The 16,440-nt window shown below is 46.2% G+C and overlaps 1 protein-coding gene across 1 annotated transcript in view; it reads right to left on the bottom strand.

Moving 5' to 3' along the window:
- The window catches only part of LOC106562708 (D-glucuronyl C5-epimerase B), an 84,883-nt gene that overhangs the window by 28,400 nt on the left and 40,043 nt on the right, over window positions 1-16,440 (bottom strand). The window contains exon 3 of the mRNA XM_045708959.1: window positions 3,090-3,619. Coding sequence (XP_045564915.1) covers window positions 3,090-3,606 — 517 coding nt within the window. The 5' untranslated portion in view covers window positions 3,607-3,619. The remainder of the gene's footprint in view (window positions 1-3,089; window positions 3,620-16,440) is intronic.

The following is a 16,440-nucleotide window of genomic DNA, read 5'->3' as shown; positions in this document are numbered from 1 at the left end:
TTTCCTCAACATCAATGCCATAGTAAAACGCTGTTTTTGGATATAAATATGAACTTGATAGAACTAAAAATGCATGCATTGTCTAACATAATGTCCTAGGAGTGTCATCTGATGGAGATTGTAAAAGGTTAGTGCATCATTTTAGCTGGTTTTATGGTTTTGGTGACCCTGTCTTTGACTTGACAAAACATTACACACAACTCTTGTAAATGTACTGTCCTAACATACTCTAAATTTATGCTTTCGCCGTAAAACCTTTTTGAAATCGTAAAACGTGGTTAGATTAAGGAGATGTTTATCTTTCAAAGGGTGTAAAATAGTTGTATGTTTGAAAAATTTGAATTTTGACATTTATTTGGATTCAAATTTGCCGCTCTTGAAATGCACCTGCTGTTGATTGAGTGTACCACGGGTGGCACGCTAGCGTCCCACCTAGCCCATAGAGGTTAATGCAGCTGGTGGCCACACCAGATACTGACTTACTTTTTATTTTGACCCCCCCCTTTGTTCAGGGACACATTATTCCATTTCTGTTAGTCACATGTCTGTGGAACTTGTTCAGTTTATGTCTCAGTTGTTGAATCTTATATTCATACATGTTAAGTTTGCTGAAAATAAACGCAGTTGACAGTGAGGACGTTTATTTTTTTGCTGAGTTTACATATATATACGCATACATATGCACACACACACACACACACACACACGTTCAAAAGTTTGTGGTCACTTAGAAACGTCCTTGTTTTTGAAAGAAAAGTACATTTCTTGTCCATTAAAATACCATCAAATTGATCAGAAATACAGTGTAGACATTGTGTTAGCTAATCCAACTTTATCATTTTAAAAGGCTAATTGTCATTAGAAAACTCTTTTGCAATTTTGTTAGCACCACTGAAAACTGTTGTGTTGATTAAAGAAGCAATAAAACTGGCCTTCTTTAGACTAGTTGAGAATCTGGAGCGTCAGCATTTGAGGGTTCGATTACAGGCTCAAAATGGCCAGACACAACTTTCTTCTGAAACTCGTCAGTCTATTCTTGTTCTGAGAAATGAAGGCTATTCCATGCGAGAAATTGCCAAGAAACTGAAGATCTCGTACAACGCTGTGTACTACTCCCTTCACAGAACAGCGCAAACTGGCTCTAACCAGAATATAAAAGAGGAGTGGGAGGCCCCGGTGCACAACTGAGCAAGAGGACAAGTACATTAGTGTCTAGTTTGAGAAACAGATGCCTCACAAGTCCTCAACAAAACACCAGTATGTAAACATTATTAAAGTGACCAGTGATTCCATGTCTATGTACATAGGGCAGCAGTCTCTAAGGTGCAGAGTTGAGTAACCGGGTGGTAGCCGGCTAGTGAGTAAGTTCAGGGCAGGGTACTGGGTGGAGGCCGGCTAGTGATGGCTATTTAACAGTCTGATGGCTTGAGATTTTTCCAGTCTCTCGGTCCAAGCTTTGAGGCACCTGTACGGACCTCGCTATCTGGATGATAGTAGGGTGAATAGGCCGTGGCCCGGGTGGTTGATGTCAATTATCTTTTTAGCCTTCCTGTGACATCAGGTGCTGTAGGTGTAAAACACTCACAGAAAATAAGCGACATCCTCACCACACATATCTGATCAGAGATTAAAACCACAGGTACCCACACATGGAGACCCTCACTCCATTGTCTACCAATAGTCCACCATCTCCACGTTGTGAAACAGGAGACCCCTGCGTAGCGGTACAAGCACAAAATGGTGCTCCATTAAGTTGCCACAATCAGGTCTCGTGATCTGCCCGATCAAATCCCAGTTTCATTTGCTTAATGCAACTCAATTGATGGTGCATTATTCACAAGGGGCCAGTGGTGGATTACTCAAGCCTGGTTTCCTGGAAAATTCTCCTGTAGACTGTGCAGCTAAATGGCTCTTAAGCACGTACGGACACTGTCCTTTAAGACGGGTCCGTTCAGACTGCTTTTACATGGCCCTGACGTGCCATGTATAAACTAGTGTGTGATAGAGCTTTAGTAGTTATTTTCCTGGTCCCTGTTTATGGACTTGCAGGGAGGGGTTATGGAGTTGAGGACAAAGGCAATGAATGTTGGGCTACTTTGCTTTCTTACATTTGACTATTCACAGAATTCTTCCAATCCTGGTCTTGGGGTGGGACCATTCACAGGGCCCAAAAAAATCCACATTGCGGAGAATGAGGACGGAATCACGGAATCCAGATATTAAAACGGATTTCAACAATATTCAAAAATGTATTGAACTTAGTAGAAAGCACATTAATTTGCCCAAGACAAGACTAGAACAGAATGCATCAGTGATTCGTATTTTCCTGCAACTTTATGAGTCTGCGCGGCGAGCGTATGCCCGAGTCTGCGCGGCGAGCGTATGCCCGAGTCTGCGCGGCGAGCGTATGCCCGAGTCTGCGCGGCGAGCGTATGCCCGAAGTCTGCGCGGGCGAGCGTATGCCCGAGTCTGCGCGGCGAGCGTATGCCCGAGTCTGCGCGGCGAGCGTATGCCCGAGTCTGCGCGGCGAGCGTATGTCTGCACATTGTGTAGCCGTTAGGGATGATGCTAATTATAACCATCTTCTGTTGATGGAAAGGCTTTCCCAAAAACCTTACCAATTAAAATGTCTACCACAAAGTAGCCTATGCCTACCTGGCAGAATGATATCATGACCATTTGCATCAATCCAGTGGCCATTTGTTTTGAAAACTCTGCAGCCACATGAACGCTACACAAACGTCGGTAACTAAACAGTCTCTCGTTGGTTCATACTACAACCCAAAATCAAAAAAAGATCACATTATGTTATTTTTCTATTTTTAAAATTACAGAAACCTTGAAAAACCAAAACGGAGAAAACAAAATTTTGGGAAAAACAAATAAGATTTTATAAGGCCATACATTCGTGATGGTATTGATCAATAAGTAGTAATTAAGGCGATTAAAGGATTGATAGACAGGCTCTGATTTCCTGTGCGTCAGGTGAATCAAAAATATTGGTTGTAATATGGTTGGCTGGAATTAAATGCCTTTCCTCGTGGACAGTGTCACAGATCAATGTTGGCGCCTCAAGGGATTTGACTCACCTTCCACTCCACTGATGCACTTGACGCGGTCGCGCACCTCCACGTTGTATGCCTCGAAGGACATGAAGACGCCGTCCGGGTGGTAGGGCTCGCGCTGCGCGTACACCTTGGAGTAGCTGTGCTGGAACTCGAAGCGCTCGTAACCGTCGTACTGCACCACCTTGCCGTACACGTCAAAGTACTTCTCCAGCCAGCTGAAAGGAAAGTACACTTCAGCACCGTCCCGCCGACCCTTTATCGTGACGTCGTCGTTAATCAGGCAGTCGATCTCTTCGTACTTGATGCCGGCAGCTCCGCCTACTATGGGCGGCGGCTCCGGGGGCTGCGGGGGTTGCTGTTGGCTGCTAATGCTGGCATCGCCCCCCTTGGCGCTGGGGGGAGGCGGCGGGGCCCGCGGGAGGAAGCGCAGGGCGGTGTCGCTGGAGCAGCGGTTCCACAGAAGCACGGTGAGGAGGGTGAAGAGGGCGCAGATGACGATCAGGGTCTTGTAGTTGACCCGGGCCGCCAGGCAACGCATGGTCACAGCACGCCTGCACAGGGGATAACAGAGACTTATTAATAGTATCATTTGACAACATTAAGTATATAAAACACATACAGTGCCTTGGGAAAGTATTCAGACTCCAGAACTTTTTCCACATTGTTACGTTACAGCCTTATTCTAAAATGGATTAAATCGTCTTCCCCTCTCAATCTACACACAATACCCCATAATGACAAAGCAAAAACAGGTTTTTATACATTTTTGCAAATGTATTACAAATAGAAAAACTGAAATATCAGATTTACATAAGTATTGTGGAGGGGTCTGAAAACTTTCCGAAGGCACTGTAGATACAGGCAGCCTTCCTACTTCATTTGCCGCAGAGGAAGGAGTTTAATGGCTGTGATAGAAAACTGAGGATGGCTCAACAAAAAGGAGGAAGTCGGTACAGAAAACAAATACTCCAAAATATGCATCCTGTTTGCAACAAGGCACTAAAGTAATACTGCAAAAAAATGTGGCAAAGCAATTAACTTTTTGTCCCAAATACAAAGTGCTATGTTTGGGGAAAATACAATACATTACTGAGCACCACTCTCCATATTTTCCTCATGTTATGGGTATGCCTGTAATTGTTAAGGACAAGGAAGATTTTCAGGATAAAAAAAATTAACTGAATGGAGCTAAGCACAGGCAAAAACCTAGAGGAAAACCAGGTTCAATCTGCTTTCCACCAGATACTAGGAAATTAATTAACATTTCAGCAGGACAATAACCTAAAACAAAGCCAAATTTACACTGGAGTTACTCACCAAGAAGACAGTGAATGTTCCTGAGTGGTAGAGTTACAGTTTTGACTTAAATTTACTTGGAAAATCCATCGCTAGACCTGAAAAATGGTTGACTAGCAATGATCAACAACCAAATTTGACAGAGCTTGAAGATATATATATATTTTTTTAAATAAAATGTTGCACAATCCAGGTGTTGAAAGCTCTTGGACACTTACCCAGAAAGACTAGTCTCTGCCAAAAGGTACTTCTACAAAGTATTAACTCAGGGGTGTGATGGTGGTGTAAATTAGACATTTCTGTATTAAATGTAATAGATTGGCAAGAACATTTCTTTTCATATACATTTTGAAATTCAGACTAACAACATGTGGAATAAGTCAAAGAGAATGAATACTTTTGAAAAGTGTTTTTCCCCCCCCCTCAGACTTAAATAAACAATTCCAGGTGAAAGTTCATAGCTTTCCAGGGGAGGGGGAAACACACACACAACTTCTATATGAATAAAATAGTGTAAAACGGCTGTCAACTCAACTGGTTGTAAATACCTGCAGTTAACTTCTGCTATACGTTAGGTGATCAAGAACATTGCCTTCTTCATTTTACCCGTCATATTATTATGAAGCTTACGGTAGTCCCCAGTCACGTGGCATTTGTTTACAAGCATACGACGATGACGACAGACCGGAGCCTTGAGTCGCTTTACTGTTGTGCAGCATGCACCAGGTGATCTAATTACAGATTAGAATTCACAGCTAAATGTTTGCCAGCTAGATATCCTATAACTATTAACTTGTCTAAAATGTGCTAAATGTTTTACAGTTAAATATGCAGCAAAAAAAATAATCAAGCATTCACTTGGTAACAGCAGAGAATCCCCTCTTGGATCAAGAGCCTAGCTGGCTAATATTTGTTTTGTGTAGCAAACTGAGTAGCATTTTTGAGTTGCTTGTATAGTTCAGTAAGAAACTGTACAAAAATGTTTACAACGCGATCATTAGCATTCTCTGGGATTTTACATGTACTTGTTAGCATTGCTAATCCTCAGATTGCAGAGTATTATTGGGGTTTGAAAACCACGGCCCTTGTGATCAGTGCCGATATTACTGAATATCCCCGTATGACAAGGTCGGTATGAAGGTATGACTACCTGGATACCGCAAAAGCAAAGAAAGCATTGGCGTCAACATGGTCCAGCATCCCTGTGGAACGCTTTCGACACCTTGTAGAATCCATGCCCTGACGAATTGAGGCTGTTCTGAGGGAAGGGGGGGCTCAATTTTATGAAGGTGTTCTTAATATTTTGTATACTCCGTGTGCTTCTGCTATACCACTACTACTGTCACCGTATGTGTGGATCAACATCTTCAACAAAAACACATGCAACGTGTTATCTGGGAGCTCCATTGATACAAACAAGAGAGGTGTTGGGATGTGGAGAAAAACAGCACAGATAGTCACTCCAACACTAGCCTACTGCTCTACACCGACAGGTCTGGGCTCCCCAGCTCACGGTTCTAGACAGAGACGACAGGTCCGGGCTCCACAGCTCACGGTTCTAGACAGAGCAGACAGGTCCGGGCTCCCCAGCTCACGGTTCTAGACAGAGCAGACAGGTCCGGGCTCCCCAGCTCACGGTTCTAGACAGAGCAGACAGGTCTGGGCTCCCCAGCTCACGGTTCTAGACAGAGCAGACAGGTCTGGGCTCCCCAGCTCACGGTTCTAGACAGAGCAGACAGGTCTGGGCTCCCCAGCTCACGGTTCTAGACAGAGCAGACAGGTCTGGGCTCCCCAGCTCACGGTTCTAGACAGAGCAGACAGGTCTGGGCTCCCCAGCTCACGGTTCTAGACAGAGCAGACAGGTCTGGGCTCCCCAGCTCACGGTTCTAGACAGAGCAGACAGGTCTGGGCTCCCCAGCTCACGGTTCTAGACAGAGCAGACAGGTCTGGGCTCCCCAGCTCACGGTTCTAGACAGAGCAGACAGGTCCGGGCTCCCCAGCTCACGGTTCTAGACAGAGCAGACAGGTCCGGGCTCCCCAGCTCACGGTTCTAGACAGAGCAGACAGGTCCGGGCTCCCCAGCTCACGGTTCTAGACAGAGCAGACAGGTCCGGGCTCCCCAGCTCACGGTTCTAGACAGAGCAGACAGGTCCGGGCTCCCCAGCTCACGGTTCTAGACAGAGCAGACAGGTCCGGGCTCCCCAGCTCACGGTTCTAGACAGAGCAGACAGGTCCGGGCTCCCCAGCTCACGGTTCTAGACAGAGCCGACAGGTCTGGGCTCCCCAGCTCACGGTTCTAGACAGAGCCGACAGGTCTGGGCTCCCCAGCTCACGGTTCTAGACAGAGCAGACAGGTCTGGGCTCCCCAGCTCACGGTTCTAGATGACAGGTCTGGGCCCCACAGCACACGGGTGATCAATTAAGGAATATTGATTACACAAAGTAGACTAAACCGCTTAAGAAGATGCAAGGTGATTGAGGAACATCTGCAGATGAGTTGATGAGAATCGAATGCAGATTAACTTGAGGAAAGGAACCAGCATTATGGTAAATGTGATGACGAGCAGCATTGGCAATTAGTTGTTTGTGTACGCCTTTGCAGATGCTTCCGCTTGAGGGTTGGGAATGGAAAACATTCATTCAACTACCACTTCAGAGGCTTGCATAGACCAATTGACATAGCGCATCTGTCAGCATTGGCCATTTTAAATGAGCACAGGGGTGGAGGTTGAACAAGGAGTAAATAACTAGAATAGTGGTTTCCAAATAGTGGATCACAGACAGCCACAACCAAAGAGGGACTAAACACTTGTCTACGAGAACGGTATTAAGAACTTGAAATGCTTTGAGGTGAGGGTCAAAACTAGATAAAAGGCTGGAGTAGACGTCTACCAGGCGAACGAGACGCGTCGATTCATTCACCCAATTAACAGTGCCAATCAGCGCGGGTACGAGGCTCACGTCAGCCATGTTGTTTCTGGCATTTCCATCGTCCTGAGAGAAATCAATAGGCAAACCCCCTCACTAATTACAGCTTACGGCGCTAGGAGTTGCAGATGCAGCAACGACAAAGGCTCGGCCTTCCCACAATACAGGAGGCGAGAGAGAGGGTAGAAAATCATTACTTCCAAGAGCATCTCAATGCTTCAGCTTAATCCAGCCACAGCTAAAGGTCAGCACAATGAATGCGCATTAATTCCACAATGGGAGCAATCTGCCCTAGCAACGCCGAGTCAAATTACAACGATAATGGTCTCCAACAAAGTTCTACACCAAGGACAAGCATGTAGCCAGACAAGGGTGACCAGAGTCAGGAAGTTCCAGTTCTCTCTAATAGGCGTGTAGAGTAAAGGCATGATATGATACAGGATATGAGGCAGTATAGGCTACTCTCTTAAGAACAGCCTTGAGTGCTGGGTGATTTAAAAATGTCAGTCAAATGATCAATAATATAATAATGCTCTTAGAAAAAATGTTTATTTTATTTACAATCTGTAGACACTGAGAATAGAAAGGTTCAGAACTTTTGTTAAACATCACAGCTGAAAACTATATACTAAATAGAAACAAAAACTGGATGGTGTTCAGAGATAGATGGGAGGGGAGCTGAAAGATGGGCCTAAAAACAAACAAAATATAACTATTGTAAAATATACAGTGTCCGTATACACTGGAAGTAGAAGCCTAAGTGTTGTTGTCGATTCGTTTACTCCAATTAGGGGAGGAGTGGTAGGGTTAGGGGGAAATAAAGAAAAACATTCACAGTACCAGTCAAAAGTTTGGACACAGGGTTTTTATTTTTTTATTATTTCTACTATTTCTACATTGTAGAATAATAGTGAAGACATCAAAACTATGAAATAACACATGTAGTATCCCACCCAAAAAAGTGTTAAACAAATCAAAATATATTTTATATTTGAGATTCTTCAAAGTAGCCACCCTTTGCCTTGATGACAGCTTTGCACACTTGGCATTCTCAAACAGCTTCATGAGGTAGTCACCTGGAATGCATTTCAATTAAAAACAGGTGTGCCTTGTTAAAAGTTAAGGAAAGAAATTCCACAAATTAATTCATTTCAGCCAAATCAGTTGTTGCGACAAGGTAAGGGTGGTATACAGAAGATAGCCCTATTTGGTAAAAGACCAAGTCCATACTATGCTTATTTGAGCTGTTCTTGGCAAAGGGAAACGACAGTACATCACTACTTTAAGACATGAAGGTCAGTCAATGCAGAAGATTAAGAACTTTGAAAGTTTCTTCAAGTGCAGTCGCAAAAACCAACTGGCCACAGGAAAGAAAAGACCCTCTGCTGCAGAGGATAAATTCATTAGTTACCAGCCTCAGAAATTGCAGCCCAAATAAATGCGTCACAGAGTTCAAGTAACAGACATCTCAAAATCAACTGTTCAGGGGAGACTGCGTGAATCAGGCCTTCAAGGTCGAAATGCTGCAAAGAAACCACTACTAAAAGGACACCAATAAGAAGAGACTTTCTTGGGCCAAGAAAACAATATTTTTTCTTCCAATCGCCATGTCTTCATGAGATGCAGATTAGGTAAATAGATGATCTCCACATGTGTGGTTCCCACAGTGAAGCATGGAGGAGGAGGTGTGATGGTGTGGGTGTTCTTTTGCTGGTGACACTGTCAGTGATTTATTTACAATTCAAAGGCACACTTAACCAGCATGGCTACCACAGCATTCTGCAGCGATACGCCATCCCATTTGATTTGCGCTTAGTGGGACTATCGTTTGTTTTTCAACAGGACAATGACCCAAAACACACCTTCAGGCTGTGTAAGGGCTATTTGACCAAGAAGATTGATGGAGTGCTGCACCAGATGACCTGGCCCGCAGAGTGAAGGAAAAGCAGCCAACAAGTGCTCAGCATATGTGGGAACTCCTTCAAGACTGTTGGAAAAGCATTCCAGGTGAAGCTGGTTGAGAGAACGCCAAGAGTGTGCAAAACTGTTGTCAAGGCAAAGAGTGGCTATCTCAAATATATTTTGATTTGTTGAACACTCTTTTGGTTAATCCATGATTCCATATGTGTTATTTCATAGTTTTGATGTCTTCACTATCATTTCTACAATGTAGAAAATAGTAAAAATAAAGAAAAACCCTTGAGTAGGTGTCCAAACTTTTGACTGGTACTGTATACATTTTAAAAACAGCCTGGTGTTAGTAACCCAGCTGACAATATGAACCCTGAAGATCATATGTTGGTGATCATGTTCTAACAATAGTTGCTGCAAATACATGAGCTGTATGGGGTGGGTTAGAAACACACTTTCCAATAAGAGAGAGGACTTCCATTTGGAAATAGGTCTACACATGCTTCTCTCCAAGTATCAACTGCTGGAGGGTAAAAGTCAACTCTGCACTTGCAGTTACCAACTTTAAGTGTCATGTCATGTGAAAAATCTGCTTTGGCAGACCTCTGCATATGTAAAATATTGCTGTATGAATAAAAGTATCATTGATATTTGGAGAAAAGTCAGCGTAGTGTAGAGATGAATGATTGGGCTGCTAGGAGCTCTGACAATGATGAGAACTCTGGAAGGAAGCCTGGGGACTGCACAGTGAAAGATAAGCAGACTGTCTCCATCTTATCAGGGCCTGACTATAAATAATTGTATCTTATTAGGTGGTTTGCTGCCGGCAGAGCTCAGTCAGTGGCATGGCTACTGGCTATACCACTAGGCTTCACTGAGTCCAGCCAATCACAGCCTGCCTAAACCAGGACAACACCATAGTGACTAGACAAGTGGGCAAGGATAAATCTAGAACTTATTTCGCATTGCTTGTGATTCATTCATGTTCTCGCTCTCACCACCTTTCATGAATCCACATCTTGTGATTCATATGATCAGACTGTTAAAACGGATCTCCTCAAGGTTCTGGAAAAGGAGCCACTTCAATAAAAACCTGTAGCATCTTTCAATTCACTTGTGAACGTAACCCATTTATTATGTACGACTAAACTACAGCTCAGACAACACCACTAGGCTATATCTAGTGGACTAGACAGTAGCAGTGTTTTCATGGATCATTTCGGCCCAAATCCACTTAAGTGCATGAGATATGGATGGGCCTCTGTGTAATCCAAGGGCAATCAGCTTGACTACGGATGTGTTTCCCAGATTTAATCCCTCTGGTAATATCCACAACTTGAACTACAGACTTAGAGGGAAAGTACTCCAAAACAACAGACAACAAACCGGATACGGAGTACAAGGCTGTTGAGGATAAAAACCCTCCATGCCTGACAGATTGTGGGGGGGGGGGGCTTTTCAGCTTAAAATGCGCCAACGTCCTGCTTCGGAGAATTGAAAGATACTTAATTTGACACAGCGGCATGGGACCTGCATTTAAAATGAGTGCATCAATCTGTAGCCAACACACATGACCAAATGCCCTCCCAGTATGCTTTAAGAGTTTATCTGTCACCACGGCGCTCTGCCCAGAGTTCACGCCCACTCCCCGTCCTCATCCTGGTGATGCATGGCCTTCCCAGGGGGCCAAGGGGGAGGGACGAGACACAGGAGGAAAGGAAGGACTATTGAAATGCTGCTAAGCATACTGCTGAGCTTAAAACAGCCTAGCCTTTAGCCTTGATAAATGTGTGTATGGGGGGGGGGTAGGTTCTCCACTGTCTGAGCTTAAAACAGCCTTAATAATAAAGATGTGTGTGTGTGTGTGGGGGGGGGGTTATCCACTGAGCTTAAAACAGCCTAGCCTTTAGCCTTGATAAGGTGGGGGGGGGTGTCTCAGTAATGTGAGAACATCCACTGCCCTTGGCCTCCACCCCAGCCTTGGCAACCTGGCCCTTGGGAGCATAGGGGCTACATTGTCTTTCGATGCTGTCCCGATAATGGCCATCAGAGGTGGGAGGAGGAAGGCTGGCCCTGGCACTAGGGACTGTGGAGTCTGAAAGGACTGCTTTCAGGTTTAGTGGCCTCTGCTCTGAGTGGATGGTTTGGCTCCGGTCACCTTATGGTTGTCAGAACCCTTCCACTCAGAGTTTTTTTATAAACACTGACTGGGCATCAACGTTGAGACAAAATGAAGAGGGCAGCTGCTGCTGCTAGCATGCTGATGATGTAGGACTACATGTGGCGTTTTGTTGGCTTCCAAGGGGTTGGGACGACATGCCATATTGGGCCCAACCTGCCCAGCCAGGTGGGGTTAGGCGACTACGGCGAGCTTGACAGAACGGTCATCAGATATACTGTCCAACACTTCAGGCCATTTAAGTTCCAGGAATAGATCAGAGGCAGGTGCATGCCAGGCTTGCTAAGACTTGAAAATCAGTCAAAAAGCTGGTTGAAATACAATGCATTGCTTCTAGGCAACATGAGCTATGGCAAAACTTACAAACAGTCCTTGAAGACCAACAGAGACATAATAGTATGTCTAACCTTGGACGGTTGGAGCAGAGGTCAATCGATATGTTGAAGAGGTCCATGTCTAACCTTGGACCCCTTCAAACAGATTGACCTCTGCTCCAACCATCCAAGGTTAGACATGGACCCCTTCAACATGTCGATTGACCTCTGCTTCAACTGTCCATGTCTAACCTTGGCTGGTTGGAGCAGAGGTCAAATCGATATGTTGAAGGGGCTTACGTGTTGAGAAGTACCTTTGTGATCAGAGGTCACGGGACTGTAAACACTGAACACAGAAGCCATGAGGAGGGAGGTCTGCGAGTTCCAATTGCTCGCAGCTTCTCCGGTCATCTCTGACATCACTCATAGGCAAGCTCCGATGACAGGCGTTTGCTCATCGGGTGAATGCTGGCAGCAGCTGCGCTGCATTGTTAACGCGTCAGAAATCTCTGGATGCAATAACAGCTGCTTCACAACTACCCAGGATACACCGTGCTCAAGAGTATCTCATTCTGCCTTGGAACGTCAACAGACTGCCAACATACCAGCTGGCCAGTTAGTTTAATGTGCATGTATAAAAAGGGGGGGATACTTTAACCCTTCACACAACAGCAAGAAAACAGAAAAGGGGGTGGTTGGATTGGCTACAGTACGCCTGCTAAAGCCAATCTCCTACTACAAGTTCAGTTTATAATGAAGAGACCGCGAAAAGAGCAAAACAAGTGGGCCTAACATTGTTTTTCAAATGTGAGCAGAGGGTTTGTGTTGTTTTACTGATAACATGGGGAGGGATGAGGAACATCCTGCAGTGTTTAGGTTCATTTCCTGTCATTATCTCTCAATACAAAGGTGTAGCGTCGTTTAGGCAAAAGCACTCATGTCCTACGACCTTTGCCTTCATACCAAAACCACCATCTGCAGTACAAAGGGTGCTAGTGATGATTATTCAGCATTAAGATCATTGGAACCCCATCTCACAAGCACCTAAAAGTATGTTTTCATTGGTATGCTTAGGCAATATCAAGTGTGTATGAATACCAAGAGGGGGGGGGGGGGGAATATTCTCATGCTAGCAGACCTTTTCTTTTTAATGGCAGTCCTCTGGATGTTCTGGACTTTCTCTAGGTACCTGCTTATCTCCCGGCTGATTTCAGAGCAGAATAAACCCTTCATGACATGCCAGCCCACTGTAGCAGCAGAGCCCGGGGATGGGCAGCCCACTGTAGCAGCAGAGCCCGGGGATGGGCAGACCACTGTAGCAGCAGAGCCCGGGGATGGGCAGACCACTGTAGCAGCAGAGCCCGGGGATGGGCAGACCACTGTAGCAGCAGAGCCCGGGGATGGGCAGACCACTGTAGCAGCAGAGCCCGGGGATGGGCAGACCACAGCAGCAGCAGAGCCCGGGGATGGGCAGACCACTGTAGCAGCAGAGCCCGGGGATGGGCAGACCACAGTAGCAGCAGAGCCCGGGGATGGGCAGACCACTGTAGCAGCAGAGCCCGGGGATGGGCAGACCACAGTAGCAGCAGAGCCCGGGGATGGGCAGACCACAGTAGCAGCAGAGCCCGGGGATGGGCAGACCACAGTAGCAGCAGAGCCCGGGGATGGGCAGACCACAGTAGCAGCAGAGCCCTGGGATGGGCAGCCCACTGTAGCAGCAGAGCCCGGGGATGGGCAGCCCACTGTAGCAGCAGAGCCCGGGGATGGGCAGCCCACTGTAGCAGCAGAGCCCGGGGATGGGCAGACCACAGTAGCAGCAGAGCCCGGGGATGGGCAGACCACAGTAGCAGCAGAGCCCGGGGATGGGCAGACCACAGTAGCAGCAGAGCCCGGGGATGGGCAGACCACAGTAGCAGCAGAGCCCGGGGATGGGCAGACCACAGTAGCAGCAGAGCCCGGGGATGGGCAGACCACAGTAGCAGCAGAGCCCTGGGATGGGCAGCCCACTGTAGCAGCAGAGCCCGGGGATGGGCAGCCCACTGTAGCAGCAGAGCCCGGGGATGGGCAGACCACTGTAGCAGCAGAGCCCGGGGATGGGCAGACCACAGTAGCAGCAGAGCCCGGGGATGGGCAGACCACAGTAGCAGCAGAGCCCGGGGATGGGCAGACCACAGTAGCAGCAGAGCCCGGGGATGGGCAGACCACAGTAGCAGCAGAGCCCGGGGATGGGCAGACCACAGTAGCAGCAGAGCCCGGGGATGGGCAGACCACAGTAGCAGCAGAGCCCTGGGATGGGCAGACTTTAGTTTTTATCCCTCTGCTGTTTCCTGGTGGAAAACAAAATCTAACAGCCATCATTGCGATAACGCCCCAGCGCCGGTGAGCTGCCCTTGGGGAGGTATCGGAGCAGAAGTCCCGGTGTTTGTGCAGCCAGGTGTTCCAGCCCCAACTAGACACTCATGACATGTTCAGTGGTCTCTGGGTGAATTCAGGCAGGGGCTCAGACTGCTGTAAATAATAAGCGCTGGCTGGCTGGAGCTCAGGGGCCTGTTAACTCCTATTGTGTCGGAGACGAGAAGGGTGTCCGTGTGTGTGTGTGTGTGTGTGTGAGGCAGCTCGTTAGAAAAGACAAACACGCCTCCCATAAATGTGCTCCACTGTAGGTCGTCTCACTCCTCTTCATCAGTTAATGCATGGCTCACTCAGTAACATTTAGGCGTTGACAGCATCACTACCAAGGTTGAGGCCAAATTCTCCCTTGGTGGTGCCTCAATACAAGGGAAGCGACCGCGACTCAGCTTGAATAAGTCACACTGATGACAGAGTATTAATATGCACCACAGTGCATGTACCATCCACAACATTCAAATGTCTGTTCTGTAATTGTGGTAACACCCCTACACATGCCCTTTCAAGTCTTCAAATGCCTGCTGCTGCCTGGGCGTAAGAACACACCGTCACAGCGAGTTGTATCTCAGAGGAGAGGAGTAGAGAAGGACAGGGGGGGGGGAGCTAGCCCTTCATCACATATTAAAACACATCTTCTGTTAGCAATGAGTACACATTCTTCCCAAAACACCTGCTCCGTCGCCCAATCAGACGTTGGCACACGAAAGCAAATCTGGTGCGATCTTCACTAAAGGATGCCAGTCCTCTGGGTGGAAAGGTTGTCTCTCTCTGAGACTGACTGGATATAGATCATCCTGCAGAGAAGGAGATCATCCTGCAACTACACCTTGTGAAATAATGAATGAATCAGAGTGCAAAGGGATTCCCCAACAGAGTCAGCGGTGAGCTACGTTCACCACTCTAACCTGTTAGTCATCATATTTCAACAAATACTTCAAGAAGTTTAGAAAAAAATTGAGATTTGTCAAAGCAGAAGCTCTAAAAACCAGATGGCCAAACAGTTTCTAGAGTAGTGTGTGTGTCTCCATTTACCAGCTCACCAGGCCTCTCAGGGGAGTAGCAGGACTTCCAGTAGCTCAATACCCTGCTGGACTCCAGCCTTGTTAATCATTCATGGGTGTGGATGCCCTCGTCACTCCAATAGGGCCCAGTTGTGCAGACCTCACATTGATTTGAATAAGACTCTTACTGTAGTCCAATCAAAACTCCTATCCAGATGTTTGCAGTGGAAAACAAAACAGCATATAGGCTCTTCTAGTCTAACCCTGTGAGAATGTGTATTTGGATTAATACAGGTTTTAAAAAAAGAGTTCACTGTGTGAGAACTCCAACTCCAAGCTGATATTCTTCAGACCTCTAACGACCCAAAGAGTCATATGGGCGTTTACAAATGTAGAAAATGGAAGTAAAATGTTTATTTGAAAAAACGATGCCCGTTTCAAGGCCAGGTAAGGCTGAGATATCTACACACGTAGCCGGGTAAGGCTGAGATATCTACATGTAGGATTTATCCTCTAAAGCTGGGCCTATATAATTGAGTAAAGATGTGTTCTGCTGATTTTAGCTGAGGAAGGTCTGTACCGGCCAGCCGGTGTTTACCGTCTGTGCCCTGATAACACAAGACTTAAGCACCAGGTTGTTCTTACCTGGCATTGGCCCTGCATTCCACTGGGTTTCTTCTCTCTATTACATTCCGTTTGTTTAATCACCATAACAAACACACTGAGCTAACAAATTTACTTCGATGTGGCCAACAAAGTAATAATTTCACATTAGCGCTGCACAATGAAACATTGTTTATATCTCTCAGAGCAGGCGGAGAATGGAGGACATTGCTTTGAAGTTAATGCCTCGGTCCAACTCATCGCTAGTCCAGGGATTAGGCAGGTTATTACCAAGAAGCGTACAATATTAGAGACCTACAGAGGGGATTAAACACGCTCCTAATCAACTGGAGAAGAGACGATAGAAAAATAACCAATCTTCAATGCCATTACTGTGACCTTTGCACATAATTTACAAGCAGTGGACAACAACAAGTAGCCTCTGCAGCAGCATAACAGAATATGATTTAGGGACAGAGCAGAGCATGGTATCCTTTCACAGTAAGGCTTACATGGTTAAAACCTCATGACATAGCAGGGTTACAGATATTGGGACCTTGAACATGTGACATATCCCTTCTAGGCGAGTCTTTTGCATGAAGAGGTGGCATAAAAAAAAGCAACCCGTGGAGCTGTAGCTTTGATCGGCGTCTGTGAATCTACACAAGTCCCGTGCTCTCGCTCCATGCAGACTTCCAATTACCAGCCTGATACAGGCTAATAAATCCAGA

This window comes from Salmo salar, chromosome ssa26, assembly GCF_905237065.1.
Source record: "Salmo salar chromosome ssa26, Ssal_v3.1, whole genome shotgun sequence".
In the NCBI taxonomy this organism is placed as follows: domain Eukaryota; kingdom Metazoa; phylum Chordata; class Actinopteri; order Salmoniformes; family Salmonidae; genus Salmo; species Salmo salar.
This window is presented reverse-complemented; position numbering and strand designations above follow the sequence as displayed.